The sequence below is a fragment of the Danio rerio genome, chromosome 25 (assembly GCF_052040795.2).
Source record: "Danio rerio strain M-AB ecotype USA chromosome 25, GRCz13ab, whole genome shotgun sequence".
In the NCBI taxonomy this organism is placed as follows: Eukaryota; Metazoa; Chordata; class Actinopteri; order Cypriniformes; family Danionidae; genus Danio; species Danio rerio.
The window spans coordinates 33,405,844-33,428,008 of record NC_141045.1 but is presented as its reverse complement, the minus strand read 5'-3'; the positions used below and the strand labels follow the sequence as shown (position 1 = coordinate 33,428,008).

The 22,165-nt window shown below is 38.6% G+C and overlaps 1 protein-coding gene across 2 annotated transcripts in view; it reads right to left on the bottom strand.

Moving 5' to 3' along the window:
* Positions 1-9,748: 9,748 nt before the first annotated feature.
* The window catches only part of znf469 (zinc finger protein 469), a 467,804-nt gene continuing 455,387 nt past the window's right edge, over positions 9,749-22,165 (bottom strand). The window contains exon 4 of one of the 2 annotated variants that reach the window (XM_087312492.1): positions 9,749-11,603. In XM_087312492.1, the coding sequence (XP_087168618.1) occupies positions 11,505-11,603 (99 nt within the window). In that variant the 3' untranslated portion in view covers positions 9,749-11,504. The remainder of the gene's footprint in view (positions 11,604-22,165) is intronic. The other variant, XM_087312491.1, reaches the window with a different exon arrangement.

Here is a 22,165-nt window from a genome sequence, read left to right as displayed (position 1 = left end):
CATTTACCTTTTATACTTGTATGAAATGATAATTTTCACAATTTATTAAAGTCAGTCGACCATATTTTACATTCTCACATTAATAGAAGTCTGACACTTTAGTTTAATGTCAATTCTGCTGAAAGGCACCATATTCAAGTGGAAAACCGAGACCTTTAATACACAGTAATGATTTGGTTTGGCTGGTGCCAAAAATGCCCAGCTTGTATTGGCAAGAGTCGACGCAAACCAACTGCATTTTACCATTATTGGTGCAGTCCAAGTAAAATCAATATTAAAGTTAATAAGCCATGTATTTTGCTTTATTAGAGGGATTACTCTGGATTTTCATTTATTAGAGTATTAGATGATATAAACCACTGGACTTCCTGACACGCGTCATTTAAACTTCACCAGGTCATTTCCATGAACAACACAACAAAACGGGGTCATTTACATGTTGGAATATTGTACAACAGTTGTTGAGATCGAGAAAGAGAGAGTCAGGGAGGGCTTCTGAGTCAACATTGCCCCCTCTAAAAGAGCCCATTCATGACAGACCATCTTGCATTCTGCTGCTATTTACAACAGTCCAGGGTTTCTTTTAACTCCTGTCTTCACTGGCGTTTTCACAGTAACCTCACCCCACAGCAAACTCGCTCCAGAGCAGACTGCACACACACACGCCACTATTTCCATACAGGATCAGTTTAGTCTCGGCACTGTGGATATTAGACTTAACCAAACCATAATGTCAATAACGCTGAGAGCAGACAGAGCCACTCTCTTCGCTACCCATAATTCCTGCACATTATTGGAAAATTTTCGCGCAAGCGTGACTCAAATGAGAAAAGATCCATGAACTATTTCTACAGAGCCTACGTAATTAAAGCCTAATAGAGGTGTTCAAATTGACGTTGTAGTCTCGCCTCGACTATAACATTGAAGATTATAATTCATTATACCGTGATGTATAACACAAACAGCTAGGAAGAACCATTTGTTGGCTGCTACTGCCAATCAAGGATGGATGTTCTCATTCTTTGGATTTAATGACAATTTGGATGTGAATGGTGCAAAAATAAGTCATATATCAGCTAAAAGACCTTTTTATATCAGCATATATTCTTAAAAGGTTCTTTATTGGCAGCTGTTCTGCTTGCACTTGCTCTTTTATAGTGGAAACACTTTCTTTAGATTATTGAAATGTGTTTCAGACTACGAAAGGGGTCACGGAAAGGTTCTTTACAAGCATTTTACCATCTTATGGCATATTGTATGCACAGAAACTGACAACAATTGATTTAAAACAGGGGTGTCCAAACTTTTTCTAATGAAGGGCCAAAAGCCAAACTAGATTGAGGCTAGTGGAATGAAGGTAAGTATAGCTGCCATGTGTACTTCCTAATTTGTTTAATAATATTTAAAAATAAGCAGACAGCATTGCTTTATCTTAACTAATGCGGTATAACTTTTTAAAACGTTTTTATAAATGAACTTATTACAGTAAAAACAATCTATTTTTATAACAGAATGGAGTTACGCTAGTCAAGCTGCACCTGATTTTGCCTTGATTTGCTTGCAGATATACTCTCTGTAGAGTGACGGTGTTTACATTTTTACAAAGTATTTATTTTACATCGTTACAATTAACATTTAATTGAAACATTTAACTTCAGTCACCTTTTTTTTTGCAGCTCAGCAATAAAACAAAACAAAAAAAAAAAACTAAATTATTTTAAACTAGAAATGTCAATCTCTGTTAAAATTATTCGCCCCAACCCTGCCATCATTCATACTCCTTTCTCTGATAGGATGGTGCGTCAAATGTAACAACGGGCCAACTTTGGGCCCCGAGCCTTAATTTGGACATCTGTGATCTAAATAAACATTTGGTTTCATTAAAAAAAAAAAACTCTGTCAGAAATATATTACTATTGTAAAAGTAGAATGCATCTTATATATATATATATATATATACTTACTTATATACTTATAAAATATATACTTGTATATATATAAAATATTCAAAAACTATTATAATCATAGCAATTAATGAATAATTACACACTTGTTTCTCCGTGACAGAAATAAACCAGATAATAAGAAAAATTCTAAATCCAAACCTATTTCATATTTATAAATTGTTTAAAATTAAATTTAAGTTTAATTACACTGTGCTTCCTGAATTTGGAATTAAAAAATAAAAATAAATAAATAAATTTTATATATATATATATATATATATATATATATATATATATATATATATATATATATATATATATATATCAATGATAATAATACATAATAATAATTTCCCCCGCCCAGAGCAAATGCGTGACTGCCGCCTGTGCGTCTTATGCTGTGGTCACACCAGACGCGATAAGTGCAGATAAATCACAATAGTCTTATGTAAATAGATGCGTGAACATTGAGTTTACTCGCTTCATTTGTGCGTCAAATTCACTTCACAATAAAAGCGGAATGGGCAGGGCTTCTGTCTGCCTGGTGACTCTAGCTTTGTTTCTAAAAGCTTAACATGGATTTTATTGAGAGAATATCTGTGTTTATGTGCCTTATGACGGCTGTTTGGAGCTGTGTTTGGGTCCACTAGATCCTTTCAGAGGTGCACCCAGCTCTGTAAGTTCATAAACTCCTCCAGAAACTTAACCTTGGATGATGGAAGCTTTGAGCTGTGATTCCGACTGAGCTGAACCCTGTTTGATCAACTGCTATCCGATGTTGGCAGGAGGATTTTCCTCCAGGACACCAACAACAGGTGCTACGTCATTAGCACGCTTCTACAAGAAAAAGCTCCTGATTGGTTAACCTGGCGTGAATGTGCGCTGAAGTTTAGATTTTTCCAACACAAGCAATGCGCACAAAACGTGTTACGCCTATCTATAGTGCAAAACGCTTAACCTGCGCCACTTCATTCGTGCAAATCACATCATTTACGCATATCAGACTTAACATGTAAATCACTTACGCTTCTTCTGTGTCTAGTGTGAACGCAGCATTTCTAGCCAACTGACTGAGCACACTTTTGTTCTGCTGAATCAGAATTGCGCAACCGAACTATGTGAAAGAAAAAAGAAAAAGAAAACAAACAGAAAAGCGTGGACAAGTGGAATAAGGGCATCCTCTACTTCAAATTCATTTATAGAATAAATTATATCAAATAAAAAAACAGCATTGTTTATATGATAATATTTTGATTTATTCAAAGTCACAGACACCGAACAAAAACAGGTCGTTTTTTTAAGAGCTGTCATAGAATTGTTGCCACGGCTTGTTGATAATTGAGCTAAAGCTAGACAACAAAATTAAATTGCAAATCAAATCACAATATCTGTAAAAAAAAAAATTGCAATTAGATATTTTCCCCCAAATTACACAGCCCTATTTGACGCCATTATAGGACATCAGAATAATGTTGTCTTTAGACAATGGCCAGACATTTAAGTTTGGTCACCTGACATCAAATCACTGCATAGCATTTCGTTGCATTGTACTTGTACATGTGTAATGACAATAAAGTTGAATCTAATCTAAAATCTGAATCTAATCACAACCTAAATCTAACCTACTATTAATGTTGTGTGCTTGCTGGGCAATAAATAAATGCACTACAGAATATTACGTTTACACACATCCACAAATTACATGTAAATGCATCAGCTTTATACAGCGTAATACTCACTACTCTTGAGTATTTTTGAAAGGTTTACTTTTTACTCATAATTCAAGTAATTTTTACAAAAGATACTTTTACTTTTGTCTAAAATACACTACATTTTTAGGCAAGTAATGGTACTTTTCCTTGATTAGGATTTTTCAGTACTATTTCAACCCCTGATTATGTTTGACAATTAAAGTGAAAATGAATGCATTCTTTACCTTCTTCATACTTGTTTGATTGAGTCTAGGCTGCATAATCTGCATAAAGCTATTACCGCTTTAGATTAGATTTAGGACCATTTTGCGTAGTTTGCTTCTTATTTTGGGCTTGTAACAGCTGCTAAACTTAGCTCTGTAAACTGCAGATGTGTGTGTGTGGCCTAAACATGCAAGGAGCAAGAAAATGCATTTGGGAGCAAACAACCCAGGAGCGTGTTAACCGTTGGATCCGTTTCAAGACTTTTTGGATTTATTAGAGCCCACGGAAATAATACACACACACACACACACACACACACACACACACACACACACACACACACACACACACACACACACACACACACACACACACACACACACACACAGTAGGTCTTTGAATACACCACACCCACAGCAGTCGAATCAAGACAGTGCCTTAACAAGAGGAAAAAAAACACACAACATGACAGACAAGTACATATACACACCCAGATATATACCAAAAAATGTATTAAGCCAATTACCATCTGCTGTATTCACAAGTGAGTGGCTGAAAAGAAGTGGCCTGTCTTTGGCATTAAAGTTCATTTGACATCCGAAATTCACAAAGTTTGAAATTTTCGTCTGACATATTCTCATGTTATAAAATAAGCATGTTGTGTCAATCAGGTTTACAGAATGCTTCCGAAACATCCATTCATCACAAAATAAATTGGATCAGGTTTAATTTTCTACGTTTTTTTTTCCTCATTCATGCCAAGCATTTAAATAGGCGTTTTGACACATTAGAGCAGGGGTGTCAATCTCAGTTCCTGATAGGCCACAGCTCTACAAAGTGTAGTTCCAACCCTGCTTCATCACACTTGCCTGTGGGTTTCAAATAAGTTTGAAGGACTTAATTAGTTTGATCAGGTGTGTTTAACTAGAGTTCAAACTAAGCTGTGCAGAGCTGCGGCCCTCCAGGAACTAAGCTTGACACCCCTGATTTAGAGCCACTGTTAAAGCAAAATCCGAAATCATAAATGGCATCAGAACTTGTCTTGCACTTTATCAAAATTAATAAATTCAATCAAATAAAGATTGGTTCAGCATGTATATTCCAACCCAGCCTAATTCTAAGTAAGTACCCGTATATACATTTCTGGAAAGAGTCAAATACATCCCAGTTTTAGCGAATCCGCCAGAGGCTGATGTGTTCGCTTTTTAAGATCTCAAACTTCTCTTGCGAGTGCCATTTGTGTCTTTTTTTCTCCTGTAAATACACCAGAGACCGCTGTCAACTAGTTGACTGAGTAATCGACTGACTAACCCTCCTCCTTTCCTAAACCCAACCGATAGTGTTTTCAAAAGCACCGATTGACCCACTCACCCACTTCCCTTAGCCAAACCGACAGTGTTTTCAAAAGCAGCAATTGAACCATCCACCACCCCCTCTCTAAACCCAACCGATAGTGATTTCAAAAGCACTAATTGACCCCCTCACCACCTTCTCTAAACCCAACCCTTAGTGATTGCAAAAGGACCAATTGACCCCCCACCACCTTCAGTGGCGTAGCGCAAAATGCGGAGGCCCCCCTGCAGGGATCGCTGACGGGGCCCCCTGATGAAGGGGGGCGGGGGGGGCGGGGATACGTCATACGTCAATTTGCATATCACTGACGTCATTACGTTCTACCGTTTCTGTTTAACAGCCTATGGTTAATAAAGGGGTATTTATAATTGCACTACACTTTATATAAGCATGTTTATTTAACTAAATTTATTGCTGTTTGAATACAGTATATCATTACAGATGTGTAACGTTAGTGAATGTGCAGTAATCTCTCATATGAAATAAACTCAGACAAGTTCAGAAACTGTCACTAAAATATCTGTGATTGTGAACAAGAAAAGAATAAACGGTCCAATTAAATTGTTAAAATAAAGTAGAAGTAGATCGGTTTGACTGTACAAGGGAAAAACCTTCACACTGCCTGTGCTAAATCATTTGTCGTCGGTACGCAGAGGGGTGATCTGCTCTCGGGCTGCAGGTGGGAGAGGCTGCTGTAGAGGACTGACTGGGCCGCCTGTCAGTGCTGTGAGGCGGGGGAGGGGCCGGCGGCATCACACGCAGCTCGTTGAGAAGAGTAGGGACGGTACAGTATGGACAAATGACAGTCTAAAAAAATCTCCAATAACACACAAAAAAGTCGCTAGGGGGGTCTGAAAAGTCGCTAAATCTAGTGACAAAGTCGCTAAGTTGGCAACATTGGCGGCAAGCAATCAGAATGAAGTAGTCCACCGCTTGAGAGGTGTTCAGAGAACACAGACGTGTGAACTTTGGTTCCGACCACAGTTGTTCCCAACAGTTTATTGAAAATCGCGACGACGCGGGGCCCCCCAATCACGCGGGGCCCCCCCGCGGTGCGTGCCCTGCGAGCCCGTCCGCTACGCCCCTGACCAACTTCCCTAAACCCATCGATAGTGTTTTCAAAAATACGCTTTGACCCAACCACGCACTTCCCTAAACCCAACCAATAGTGATTTCAAAAATACCTTTGTCCCTTTCACTGCCTTCTTTAAACCCAACTGACAGTGTTTTCAAAAGCACAGATCGACCTGCTAGCTCACATGCCTAAACCCAACCAACAATGTTTTCAAAAGCACCGATTGACCTCCCCTCACCGCCTCCCCTAAGCCCAACCAACAGTGTTTTTAAAAGCATCGATTGACCCGTTCACCCACTTCCCTGAACCCAACTAAGAGTGTTTTCACAAGCACCAATTGACACCCCTTCGCCTTCCCTAAACCCAACCGACAGTGTTTTCAAAAGCACCAATTGACCCCCCCACCGCATTCCCCAAACCCAACCGAGAGTGTTTTAAAAACACAGATTGACCCCCCCCCCCCCCGACCCCCTTCCCTAAGCCCAACTAACAGTGTTTTCAAAAGCACCAATTGACACCCAACCACTTTCCCTAAACCCAACCGACAGTGTTTTTTAAAAGCACAGATTGACCCGCCAACGGGGTCAACTCCGCTCTGCTGGCATATGCGGCAAGCCACTGGAACACAGATTGACCCACAGATTAACCCCCCACCCCCTTCCCTAAGCCCAACTAACAGTGTTTTCAAAAGCACCAATTGACCACCAACCGCTTTCCCTAAACCCAACCAGCAGTATTTTTTAAAAGCACAGATTGACCCGCCAACGGGGTCAACTCCGCTCTGCTGGCATATGCAAGCCACTGGACAAACTGGTTACAACTGAAAAGCCGACCACGCGAAGGTAAGCGGTCAGCTGGAAAGCGTAAAAAGGAACGGCATCATACCACCCACCTTGTAGTGTTGGTTGTAAAGACGAAATGCAGCCATACGTTTCTCTGGCTACATAATTTGCGATTTCCAGAAATGTATATAGGGATACATTTTCAGAATGAGCTTAGGATGGTAGAATCAGTGTCAGCCGTCGGCTAAAGAGAGTGCTCTGATTGGTTGTTAAGGTACAAATTAGAACATGGGGGGGCAGTGACAATACTATGAAAATGACACCGCAAGGAAACACAAAAATGTCAGCTGTCATTTCTTTGCATTTTTTTTATGTTTGAATAAAAAATATTTGTTGAATATTGGATTATCAGACATATTATAATTTGTGAATGTCTGAGACTTACAGTGAAAATGATATGTAAATGCTGATTTATTTACGGTTCGCAGCTGATTTCTCTTTGTGGAATGACAATATAGATACTGCCACCTGCAGGTATGGAAAGGTACATCCCATATTTACTGTATATGAAGTAATATCATACCAGGTGGTCTGAGTGATTGACAGCTTCATCATGACTTTAATAAACTGGCGTAGTGCCAACCCAAATCTACACAAACCATATAGATGTGAACTGGCAGTGTCCATTTGTCTCACAGAATCATCCGGGATGTGTATGAACTCACCGACCGCCTCCAGTAGGTCTGTGTGTGGGTATGTGGTAACAATGGTCTGTGGGTTACAGCCGGCAGCTTTACCTCGTCATCCACATAAACCTTTAATATGAGACCTTTAAACTGCAATCCGCCATCTGAAGTCACTGCACCCTGTAATTGACCTTAAAAATACTTTCTGAAGAGGTCGGAGGCAATGTCATTGGCCAAAGGCCCATACGGTGGCTGCCCTGCCAGAGCCCAGAGTAGCCTGGGAAGGCATCGGAGAGTATATTTAAGGCCCTGTCCTTTGAATGGGAACAAGAGCCATACAAATAATGCCCGTTTGTGCATAAAACCGCTAGTGTTCTTCCTGAATCGTGTGTTTCTCCCTGGGGGCACCACGTCTGTAGAGTTAAATTCATCAAACCGTTGAACGTGGCCTGGAGTTATCATAAGTCAAGCTTTCGATTTAATAGACTGCATGCTATTCATTTCTCACGGGCACCGGAGGGAAAGTAAAGGTCAGTTCAAGTGTCATGTCTCTTTCGTGGCAAGTGTAAACGCGACACCTCGTATTTGCGAAAGACAAAAAGGTCTTTAACTTTCCATCAAGCAAGAAAGGTCTGAAACCACACCTTAAATTCCACAGCTTCTCTGTCAGGACACTATATTATTCTCCATTACATAATTTGTGGAACAGCTTATGAATGCGAAGCTGGAAGCACACCATTGTGTAAAAGTAGAATTTAATAACTGGGTGAATCTCACGAAAGCTGTCAAGAAAGCAGAACTGAGTCATATTTCACAACTAAATTAAATGATCGAGAATATATCTTTCAAACTTGATGATAGAATATATTTACTAAATACATTTGCATTTTTATTGACCATCTTAGTTTTTTTTTAATCTATATTCAGAAGGTTTCTTTTGAGGGGTTTGTCAATCTGTCATACAGTATGCCTGATTTATTCAATTGTATTTATATTAGAGGTGTATATGATCACTGTTGATCCATGATTCGTACGGATCACAACCTATGGTTTTGGAACACACCTGACCCACAGAGTCCTCATTTCTTTTTACTTGTAGATTTATCCTAAATTTGTCATGATCTCCTCCCACATCATACACATCACATGTATGAAAGCATTTAGGCTTTCCGGTAAAATATAATGATGACAGACGAAGTTGTGGTAGGGTTATTCAGGATGTGGTCGGTTTCTTAAGCCTGGTTTATGCTTCTGCGTCAAGTGATCGGCATGATGCGCAGCGCATGCAACTCGCGTAGCTGTGCATGTATACTTGCAGTTTCTGTTGTTCTGCAATAACACTTCTGAAACACTAGTTGGCAGTGAGGTGTTAATGTTCCTCTGTGTCGAGTTTCTTCGCTGGTACATGTAGCCCAAACTCGCTCATTTTGAGGCAGGGACTGGCAGACATGCAAAATCTTTAACCATGAGGTAAATACAAAACAAAACTTTCCATCCAGAGCTCCTTTACGGGACTCCACACTTATAAACAAATCGCTCCATCGGGTTCGTGCGGCTCTCGGTCCCGCCCAGACTCGTCAGCCAAGCCGACCAATCACAGAGCTTGCTCTATGCGTTGTTACGACGTATAGTTAGAATTTTTGAGAGGTGTGTGTCAGCGACGCAGACGGCCATGGCGTAGGGCTTTGCTTCAATGCGTAGGCTGCGCTCTAGCATACACGTGCACTTGACGCAGAAGTATAAATCAGCTTTTAGAAGGTGTTGGGTATTAATTTGTGGGTTATAAAAGGTGTTTTCTGTCACTACTTGTGTATGCTGCATGATTAATAAATAAAAGATCAGGATCTCAACACCCACGCAACAAATCATAAATGATGGTGATTTGCATATGCTTATTAATCCTTTAAATCGCTGCATTCACATCTGAAAATGCAAAAATCAAGAAAGAGATTCAGTTTTTAATTTAGAAACAGTCATATAACACAGAAGTACTGGGGAAACAGTTTATAACCACTGCTGTTTAAAGATTACAAATCACCATCATATGCATTTAATCTCAAAAATGAAAGCTATAGACAGCAATTACATTCAACCAATAGGTGGTATCACCAGCCATCAACAATATGCCACTGAATAGTTCTTCAAAATTAATAAATCTATTATAAAGTATGATGTTTTTATGAGTGAATAACTGAATCATATATTGAAAATGACTAAAAATACTGAATAAATATGGGATGTGCTATTTATAACGGTGGATTTCTACATTTAACATTATCAGCAACAGTAGTAGTAACAGTACATTTTTCACAGCACTAAATATTTTACAACTTATTTACAATTATTTCTTTATTTCATTTATTTTTTTAAATATGTTTCTGTAATGAATAGAAAGCAAATGATGTTTGTCGTCTCCTCTTTTTGGCCGATACAAAAAAGATCCATGACTAAAAACCATAGTGTGATTCGAACCACGAGATTTGTCATCCGTTGTTTTAAACTGTTGAGTGATGTATAATAATAATATTTGATATGTCAACCTCAATTTCAACCTGGCTTCATCCAATGTATTAATCTCAGTTCTGAAAATAAATATGTAAAAATGCCAAATTTGCATATTTAAACATAACATTTCAACCAGGGATGCATGGTGATGTCTATTAGCTAGGAGTTAGTCATATTATGAATCTAAATTATTAACTGTTTGATTCGTTGAAATTGTTACTTTCTTATTACAAAAATGTAATTCAGTACAGGGGGGCGACACGCTGGAGCAGTGGTTAGCACTGTGGCCTCGGCAAAAAGGTCGCTGGTTTGAGTCCTGGCTGGGTCAGTTGGCATTTCAGTGTGGAGTTTGCATGCTCTCCCTGTGTTCGCGTGGGTTTCCTCCTGGTGCTCCGGTTTCCCCTACATGCTGTACAGGTAAATTAAAAAAACTAGTGTATGAGTGTGTAAGGATGTTTCCCAGTACTGGGTTGCAGCTGGAAGGGCATTCGCTGTGTGAAACATATGCTGGATAAGTTGATAAAGGGATAAAGGGATTAAGTCGAAGGAAAATGAATAAGTGAACAATTCAGTACATATATATGGAAACAATTCAGTTTAAGTACCAAATCACACCATTAACTACTACTACTATTATTATTACTAAGATATTGGCTGTTTAATAGTACTTATAATTACAATCTTACTCTAAATAATTCCCAGACCGATACCTAAACTACCATATTATTACCGTACAATTAATAAGCAGCAAATTGGTAGAGCTAAAACTCTTAGGTAAAAGATTGTTAATAGCAATAGTTGTACGTTAAAATAAAGTGTGACCTATATATTTTGAAACAATGAGTAAATAAATGTCAGTCTTTGAACTACTGGTGTTAGTTAATGCTTAAAACATAATAAAGTAATCTAAATAACCATTTAGATTAATAAAAATGTACAGAACGTATATGAGATAAGAGATTCACTCACACACACTTTCGTAAGTCAAAATAAATAACTGACGTCTTACGGAATTGCATAATTTGCTCATAACATCAATGCCCTCATGTGATTGGGTTATAATAACGCCTCCGGGAGGAACACCGGCAGATTTGATTTACATGTGAGGAACTTTCTGAACTCATTTGGAATCTGCACAAGTTACACTGTGCTTGAGGCCACATGAACACGACAACAACAAAAAACTTTATCTTCTTTGACTTTTGCTTCTTTCCAAGGGGGAAAAAAAATCCTAGCGCTTCCTAAAGCAGTGCTGCAGGTTTTCCACAGTCTCCGGCGACAGATTCAGCGGACCGGCACTTCCTTGCCCAGATGGGCTGAATGCATCTGTCTGGCCGTCCCTAAAGGACACAGAGTTCAACTCTATAATTTGGTTCAGATGAGGTAAAGCAATATTTCTAGATTAATACAAGCCATATTCCTGTAGAAACTATCCCCCACACCCCTTTTCCCCCCCTCCCCTTATCCCTATTTCCCCCCTCTCTCTTTTCCCCTTCATCTTACATGTCCAAAGAGTTTCTTTGGCTTGGGATGAAAGAGAGGAGAAAGATTGCGACTGAGAGAGAAAAAGAGGAGAAGAGATGAACACTGGTCTTTTTGAAGGTTACACAACACTTCCTGTTCACCACCATTATGGTTCTCCTCAAAATACTCTGATTATGCTTAATTCAGGGATGACAGCGAGCATCATGACATCATGTTTCAACGTTAAACCACTTAAACACTCTCATGTTTTTCACCTTATCGCTGTGCAATGCATTCTTGTGCGGTTATAACAGGAGGAACCCATTATTTGAACTGTTTTACACTCATAACGTTGCTTTAGTTCAATATGGACAGCACACACATACACATGTTCTAACCACATTGGACATTCTTTCTTCAGAGGAACACAAAACAAGACTGAGACTGTCAAGCTCCAAATACGGCGCAAAAGCAATGAATCACTTAGACTTTATTTGCAAACTGATTCACTGACTCATTTGAGTTAAATTGCTAACAAATTGCATCCAGAGAAACAAAAACATCCCTTTAAACTGAAGTAAGATGACTTTCCTGATCTTTTTAGATTTTGGGTGTGTTCACACCTGTTATTCAGTTCTTTTGGTTTATTTGATCTGGACCAAAGCAGAAAATAATAAGTGCTTTACTTAAACACTCACACTATTATTTTTACAGCCCAAGCTCATTGGAAATACATGAATTTTTGCATCATACTGCCGGTTAGCATTCATTTGACCTAGAAACTCCTGTCAAACCTACTTTGTTTTTGTAGTTTTACAAAAATGCAGGCTGAAGCACATATTTTCAATGAGCTTAAAATAGGATTAATATTGGCCTGTTTCCACTGCGTGGTACAGTACGCTACGGGTCGGTACGGGTCACCTTTATGAGGCTTGCATTTCCACTACCAAAATGGTACCCTTTTGGTGGGAAGCTATACACGGCATACATTTAGCCATTAATTGGCTTCAAAAACATGCAACATAAAGCCCACAGTCAAAGCAAACCTCTTATCTGTATTTTAAATCTGCACCAGCACATGTAACCTCTTGTAAGATAGTCATTCTGTCATTCAGAGTTCATAATAATCCAAAAGGTGATGATAATAGTTAAACATAGCAGTTTGTTCATGTTTTACGTTGCTGAAAGAATCATTTGCTCCTTTGTTTTTTCCAGCTTCTTCTGTTTTTTCGCGTATCAGTTTTGCATTTGTCTATTTCTAAAAGGATCGGATGTCAGAAGCACTTCAATAATAATGCACACGTTATTATCATCAACTCAAGAAGTTCGTTATTTCAAATATAGACCCGCGGCGAGCTCTATGGAGAAAGTGAAACCGCTTGCACTTTTAGACGGCATCGTAAAACAAAAACAGGACAAGAAAGATTTTGTTGTTCTTGGCTTTGTGGCTGTTCATCAAGACGACGACAAGGTTTGTTTGAGCTCAGGTCAACCATGGCTCATTATTATATGTATGTATTATTAAGGTGTAATGTCTCGGCTGTGTTTTTAAAAATGGCCTTTTTTATTTTGTTTTCATTCTCCTTCTGGCTTGTTGCAGGAGTGAGCGACACATCTACAATTGAAGTCAGAATTATTAGCCCCCCTGAATTATTATCACCCCTGTTTTTTTTCCCCCAATTTCTGTTTGATGGAGGGAAGATTGTTTAACGCCTCAATAAATCCGATCTGCCTGTTTACATGTTACATTGTCACATATCCGATTTATATCTGATTTATTTCCACATATGCCAACTCAGCCCACATTACCACACTGACATAACCCCACCCATGGACACGCACATTCACTATTTATTTTGATGTACAGATGGTAAAATAATATGACATTCTTGCCAGATTTTGATAACGTCCAGGTAACCTCGGATTGGATCGGCCCATCTTGAAATCAGGCGGCCGTCACGATTGGTCCAAATGCTTAACATTTATTATTATTATTATTATTATTATTATTATTATTATTATTATTATCATCATAATATCACATCTAGCAAGAGATAAAAGCTGCCTCCACATAAAAACAATACATTTAAATAAAAACTGACTGGTCCACATTTAAAAATTGGTCCGGCCCTTCTGGCATTTGCCAGAATTGCCAGATGGCCAGTCCGCCCCTGGGTCTAAAGCTGCAGGGCGATATGGCTGTGGCTGATATGTTTAACTTTTGTTCGTAAGTGACTTGTCTCTTTTTGTGTTTGTTGTATCATGATGCTACTGTCCTTAATTTAATTGCCCCTGGTAGGATTAATAAAGTTGTTAAACTAAAGGTATCAAACAAGAATAAAGCATTTAATTAGGATTGGAACTAAACTTTTAGTTTACGGGAGTTTGACACTCGTACTCTAGCATGAGGTGAGAGACGTTCATCAGAACTCGAGTTTGCTAGCCTCATGTTCATAACTTGTTTGCGTGTTTCATTTAGAGCAAGATGGAGTTCAGAAAGATCTGTTTATTGTTGTTTCTCTTTCATTGGCCTGAAATGAAAGCATGTATGCGAGCAGTGTTGAAAATCAATTGGCTAAATTAAAGTAATAATTGAATCCACTACTTAGCCTGACATGACCCATCCTAACTGCAGCAAGCTATGCTTTCTCGGATTGACTGTCAAATGAAAACCGATATAATATACTGCACAGGGAAAAAAAAGATTGTATTTGAAAATGGTATTAGCTATGGCACAGTCATTTTAAGAGCTGTCTTTTGGGTTAGAATCGCAGCAAGCGACTTTGAAACAGCAGGAGAATAAGTAAATAATGGCAGAATTAACTGTGGCGAAGGTTCGCTTTGTACCTGTGAGGGTCAATCAAAATAACTCCGTGTTCCACCATAAATAACCCTCAAAATGCCTTTTTCCTCAAGTGGTGAAACGTCTGCAGGCAAGATCTGCATCTTTTCTTCAGCCCCGTCAGCATGGTTTCAGGCCAGACCCAAGCTGTCCATCCATCTGCTCATGATAAACCAATCTAACAAGAATTTTCCTATTGCCTTTCATATTTTCACTGGTGCTCCGTCAACATGTAGCATATTTGTTCTGGATCCGTCCTCCGCTTACAGACCCCATAGCCGGGCAGTGACGTCAGGTTCGGGTCTCCTCATTGGATTAAATCTCTCACCCGCAACTCTAACTGTGACCAGCAGAACTTTGTCTTTTAAACGGGAACATGAAATTAGAGGTGAATCAGCACTGGCAACCATGTTATTATATACTTTTCTTCCTCCTTTATACCAAAATGATTTCAATTGATCTACATTTCCATGAAATCAAACCAAAGTCTGGAATATACGGCTCCACATCTTAAAGACAGGATATCTAACTTACCATCTAACAAAATTTGAGGCTTCAGTTTTTTTTTTTCTCCAGTCTGTCTCTCTTTGGTGGTAAAGCTGTAATTTTTCAGATGCGCATCCCACAAAATTGCATGGAGAGATGTTCCCATTTTTTGGTCCGTTGGAGAGACATATTAAGCATTAGACTTCTCAAAACATCTTCAAATTCAGAAGCGATTATAACATTCATGCAGACTCGTACTGTACATTAGATGTGACCTAGAAGATGTGACATTTAGGCATATATCTTCTGCACACAATAAAGCATCTGTTCACGCCAAATTTGTGGAGTCCTGTCATTCTGTAGATAATACTTTACAGATGGCCCGCAGACTTGTTCAACTATCTATTCATCTCAGCCTCTCAGTCTGCCAAAACAACAATTTGCTTTCTGACTTAAACGTTCATAAGCGATCAGAATCGTTTGAAAATATTTCGAGTTGGAGAACGTGATTAGTTGTGCCACTGACTTTCAGCTCAGTTACTGTGAACACAACATTGTTTAATACTTCATTTCACTCCAGTCCTCAATAAAAATTGCTCATTGTCAGTTCTCTTTGGGTATTAAGGTTTTGAAAGAAGCAAATATCTCAGTGACAGTTTCACAATTGCCGCAGGACCTCACAAAGATACAGTAAAAAATATTGAACTCTTCCATCTTTGTACTTCAGACGTTTACAAGCAAAATCACCTACTGTAAACTGTAAATGCCACGTAATCACTTTAAAGAACACACACAACCCTTTACTAAACCACTCCAAAATAAGCACATGCTTTTAAGTACAAAATAAGTCATGCTTTTGAGAGTCCTCCACAAAAAAGCTGACAGTCTCAAAAAATAAAGCTTATAGAGGTGCCAATGGTCTATCAATAGTCAAAGGTATACATTTGTTCCTTATGATGCCTTTCCACTAAGTCAGGGGTGTCCAAACTCGGTCCTGGAGGGCCGGTGTCCTACTGACTTTAGCTCCAACTTGCTTCAACACACCTGCCTGGAAGTTTCTAGTATACCTAGTAAGAGCTTGATCAGCTGGTTCAGGTGTGTTTGATTAGGGTTGGAGCTAAACTCTCCAGGACACTGGCCCTCTAGGACTGAGTGTGGACACCCTTGCACTAAGTGGTATAGTTCAGTACAGTACATATTTACCTCCTTTATTTCCACCTTTGGATACTCATCCCTGGGGCCCCTATAGATTACGCAGCACCATTGATGCGATCCAAGATCTGAATCCACGTCAAAGCACCAATGTAACCCTGATGGTCCCAACCCACTCAGAGCTGGTATCGAACTGGCGACCTTCCGCATGGGAGTTGGTTGCTCTACCAAGGAGGCTAAAGACCATGGCCTCTAGTGTTTGTCGCTAGAGCACCTTTAGAGGTAAGAGGAGTGAGGTTTACCTAGCTGGCCTCCGTTACACTAAGGCATCCATAATCCTGGACTAGGCCCTATCTTGAGATGATGCTGTGGCGGTTATGTAGGAGTGGAAGGCATGAGATTGATTTCTGAAAGACCACAGTGACAGACGAGTCTTTGCATTGATCCCATGGGCCAGCTTGATCACCCATTGGTGACCTGCAGTTCTCCACGATGGACATCCAGTGTTCTCCAGCCTCCGTCACCTAGACTGCAGCTCTGCGCAAGAACTTTGGCCAGAGGAGTAAAGGTCATGCCCAACTAAGCCTGGTTTCTCTCAAGGCTTATTTTTCCCTTTCACTTTCGTCAATTGGTGAAGTTTGTTCCTTGCCATTGTCGCCTCTGGTTTGTTTAGTTTGTGATTTGTAGAGCTGCATATCAATTCAGGGTCTGGACTTTCAGCAGTGAAAATTAAACTAGTTTCAGTTTACTAGAACTTCTATGTTATGCTGCTTTGACACATCTACATTGTAAAAGTGCTATAGAAATAAACATTAACATTTGTTTCTAGTATAGTGAACCATTCTTTTTTGGTACCCTTTTACTAAGCAAAACAGTATGGTACCAAATGGGTAGAGAGCTAGACTCACTGCTGAATGCCTTTGGTTTACAGAGAATTGTCACTTGGACAAGCAACAAGACAAGGGAACAACAAAATAATAATAATTTTTAAATACACAGCCAAAATATAAAAACTAATAATAAAATGTTCAACCCAAGGTCAACCCAAGCTCATGGTAGTCTTCTTGTGACAAACAGAACCTGATGTATGTCCTCTATTGTTGTTTAAGAAGTTACATCAGTCTAATTGTGTGGGGATTCTGAGGGGTTTGTACCCACTATTGGGTACTATTGGAAGATTGATGAAGGTGACCTCTACTGTATTGTCTCATGTTGTATTGTAGTGCACTGAACCATACCAGTGGAAATGAGGCATTAAAAGTACAAATACCTATAGTGTATATATTAGTACCCAAAAATACAAAGCATCTTTTAGAAAGACCAGCTCTCGCAACTTTATTTCTGAGAGTGTAGAATAATTAATCACATGCAAACAGATATTTCTGAATAATCACCAAGAATAAACAGATCTTTTTAACTTGGTAATTAGTTTAAAACATTTTAACTTGGTAATAAACTAAAAATTGTAACTTGAAAATAAATTACAGAGAAATGTACCTTTTGTAATTACAAGTTTTCATTCTTTAACTACTGAGATAATGTTATTACTCAACTTGTAATTAAAACTCATAGAATTGTGTACAAACGACTAATTAATATGAAGTACAATTTTGCAAACAACAAAAGCTACAGTACAGCTTTTTTCCCTCTTCATATCCATTAGACATGGACTGAATCAGATCTGTTTGGCAGGTATGAACACTCACATTGTGCTTCATATAATCCTGGTTTAAACTGCATAATCGTTGCTTAATCTCAGCAGGAATCAAAGTCAAAACTATTACTGTAAATCAAAGTCAATAAAAATAAAAGTGCAACACTTTGGAATGATGATGCCAAGCGTTCTTTGTGTCAAAAGTCTGATTGTTAAAAAAGGTACTTTTTTTCCTTCCATAAAATCCCCGCAGCAGATGTTGGTAGGTTTCAGTGTATCTCAGCCATATATTTAATCAAAGGAGGCGTACAATTAGGTGTGTCTTCCCAGCTGTAATGGCAAGGAAAGCCTTCTGACCGTATACTTGGTAGTGGCCACATATGAGGTGTTTATTTGAGGTTATAGTATGCAATTTCACAGAAGAACTGTGGATTCAGAATTTCCGGATGAACAGATCGTACTTTTTCTATTTTTTTGTTTTATAGTTAATGTACTCGTACATCTTGCTGCACCTGCAGTATCATGCTTAAGAGCCGGTTTCTACAAATAAATGCATAGCTATTTGTTTAAAGAATGATCCCATGACTTGTATGTGTGCCAGATGCAAAAAAAGAGAAGTATTTCTATAACAGTTTTGCTAAACATCCTAATGTTAAATCCAACTACTACCCCCATCTCAACTGGGTGTTCTCACAGCTCTAGTTTGAAAAAAAAAGTCAGGAAAGTGGGTGAGTCCAGCTTTGTTTAGGTGGGAGTGTTGAGTGGAGAAAGAAGGAAGAGTTTGCATGTAAAGGGGAGTTTCAGTTCAACACAGAAGCAGAGGACAAAGACACTGGCAATGTTTAAGTGGACATCAGTATTTGTATTATTTGCCAAATTATAAATTTTTCAACTTTAACTGCAGTTTGCCATTTTCACTTTCATTCAAGAACATTTTATGCATGCCCCCTGTGACAAACAAGATATAGGATGTGAGGAAATGCTGTCAGAGTGTAGTTTTATTATAAGAGAATAGTATATATATACACATATATATATATATATATATATATATATATATATATATATATATATATATATATATATATATATATATATATATATATATATATGTGTGTGTGTGTGTGTTTATATATTTATGTGTGTGTGTGTGTGTGTGTGTGTGTGTGTGTGTGTGTGTGTGTGTGTGTGTGTGTGTGTGTGTGTGTGTGTGTGTACACACACACACACACACACACACGCGCGCACACACGCACACACACACACACACACACACACACACACACACACACACACACACACACACACACACACACAAACATAAACAGTCTTCGAAGCTTTCATGCATAATAATGAAGTTTACAATAGAGCTCACTGATTGGATCAAACCAAGTATAGCTCTTGAATTAATAATGAAAACTCAAAGATGAAAACATCACGTAGTACCCGCCGGTATAGACAGCCAGTCGACATATTGAAATTTACACAAGGATCTAATCGGCGTGAGGCAGCTTCAAGATTTCTTTTCAAACTGGAAGAACGAATTTGCTTGAAGTAACGCAAAAACAACCAATTTTCACTTTTTCTGTGAAATATATGTGTCCTAATTGTTTTTATAGCAGTGTGGGACACATATATGACTGTCACAGCTCAAAAAATGTGTTTTGGTGTTTCGTGACCCTTTAATAACTATTGATAAGCAACAAATTTGGAGTTTATTAATGCAGCAGTCACAGTTAATAGTTCAATTGCAAGAAATGTACCTTAAAATAAAGCTGAGAATCAACTATATGAAAATCTGAAATTCAAGGGTTCAAAAAAACTCTAAATATTGTGAACTCTGCCTTTAAAGTTGTCCAAATTAAGTTGTTGTATATTACTACATATATCATTATGGGTGTACTATGTATATTACTACTCAAAAATGACATTGTGATATAATTACATAGGCAAATTGACAAAATATCTGCATAGGCAATAAAAATATAAAAAATGTATCGTCTTAACTCATACAGCATACTTGTGACTACTCCCACAGCTATATCTTAAGCCTGGTTTTGCGCTCACATATATACACTGTAAATGTACTAATTATTTTCTCTGCATCATAAACTATGTACTTCTAATTTATAATCCAGAAACTAGCTAAATAAATAATATTAATTTTACTATCTTGCAAGCGTTGGTATTTCTCTAGGGTAAATCATTGCTACCTCAGAAAGAAAAAGGTGATAGTTTAGTAGCAGGATGTGGAACATGGCCAGGGTGTCTATTTCACATAACCGACTATAGTCAAGCACACAGATCTGTCTAGAGATACAGGTATCAGCTGAAAGTATTCATGGATGGGTTTTCACTGATACCAATCTACAACACACCAGTAATGGAAAGGCACTGTAGAACAAAGCTCAGGCGTGATTTGTGGCCTGAACGGCAGCAGACGTTGGATGCGGATCCACATGTGCGCACACATGCTCGCAGGAATCTGCTGGCACGCTGTCATTATGGCTGGATATGTGTGTAAACATGTGGCAGCGCGGAGAACATCTGAGCTGTCAACAGAGGCTCCCGATCACCGAGAGCGAGATCGAGAGAGAAACAAAACAGCTGGCATTATTACTGCATTGTCAAAACAGAAGTGCTGGCGGGAGGACTGACGCTACAGGAAAACCCAAATCATCCGCACACTCTCGCTGGAGGAAGAGGTGACGACCTCTTTGACCCCAGGGCCGCTTCAGCTGTGTACAGTGTGACAGACGGGCAGGGGTGCTGGGATCACACACACCTCCAAAACAGATCAATTATAGAATAAAAAAGACATCTCATTTGAACCCCAATGGGTTTAGATTCTTTTGGATTTTACACTTATACAAATAGTATTTCATTGTTCAATGAAAACAGATACTGGAGCTTTCAAGAAGCCACATAAGAAGAAGAAGAAGAAGAAGAAGAAGAAGAAGAAGAAGACATACCTAAGAAGAATAAACCTAATATAAAATCAATAATGCTTCAAATGAATCAGCTGAATAGTCCTATATTGTAAAAAATGAAGAAGTGACGGACGGACAGACAGACACAATGATAGATAGATAGATAGATAGATAGAAAGATAGATAGACAGACAGACAGACAAACAGACAGACAGACAGATAGACAGACAGACAGACAGACAGACAGACAGACGGATAGACAGATAGACAGATAGACAGACAGACAGATAGACAGATAGATAGATAGATATATAGATAGATAGATAGATAGATAGACAGATGCATAGATGGATGGATAGATAGATAGATAGATAGATAGATAGATAGATAGATAGATAGATAGATAGATAGATAGATAGATAGATAGATAGATAGATAGATAGATAGATAGATAGATAGATAGATAGATAGATAGATAGATGCATAGATGGATAGATATATAGATAGATAGAAATTTCTAATCAGCCCATCACATGGCAGCAACTCAATGCATTTAGGCATGTAGACATGGTCAAGACGATCATGAGAATGGGGAAGAAAGGTGACTTTGAACGTGGCATGGTTGTTGGTGCCAGACGGCCTAGGCTGAGAATTTCAGAAACTGCTGATCTACTGGGATTTTTCACGCACAACCATCTCTAGGGTTTACAGAGAATGGTCCAAAAAGAGAAAATATCCTGTGAGTAGCAGATCTGTGGGCGTAACTCAAATAAGTAGTTACAACCGGGGTATGCAGAAGAGCATCTCTGAACACACAACACGTCCAACCTTGATGCGGATGGGCTACAGCAGCAGACACTGGGTGCCACTTCTGTCAGCTACGAACAGGATACTGAGGCTACAATTTGCACAGGCTCACCAAAATTGTTCTAAAAACAGTCAGGTTCCAGTGTGTTTCCATGTGAGCGTGAAAAATCACAATTACAAGCTGTTTTCAGTCTGTAACTGTAGGTAAGGTTAGACAACCTGAACTGGTTGAGTATAAATGCCAAAATTAGAGAAATAATTGGCAAATTAGTAGCCAAGTTAGTGAAATAATTGACCAAAACTACAAAATAATACCTGCCATGTATAGCCGCATTTACCATAATCACTCTTGTAGGAGAGTTTTGCTTTCACAATTCAAAATAATTAGGGTAATCCAACATCAGTGCCCAAAAGCACCAGCCCTTGCGTGAAGTGTCCAACATTTCACACTTTAACGGTTGAATAAGTGCATCATCTGGGTATTTAAAGTGCACTTATTCTTTTCAAAATATAAGAAAATGTGTCAGTGCACTACTTACACTATACTACAGAATGGCGTAGAAAAGT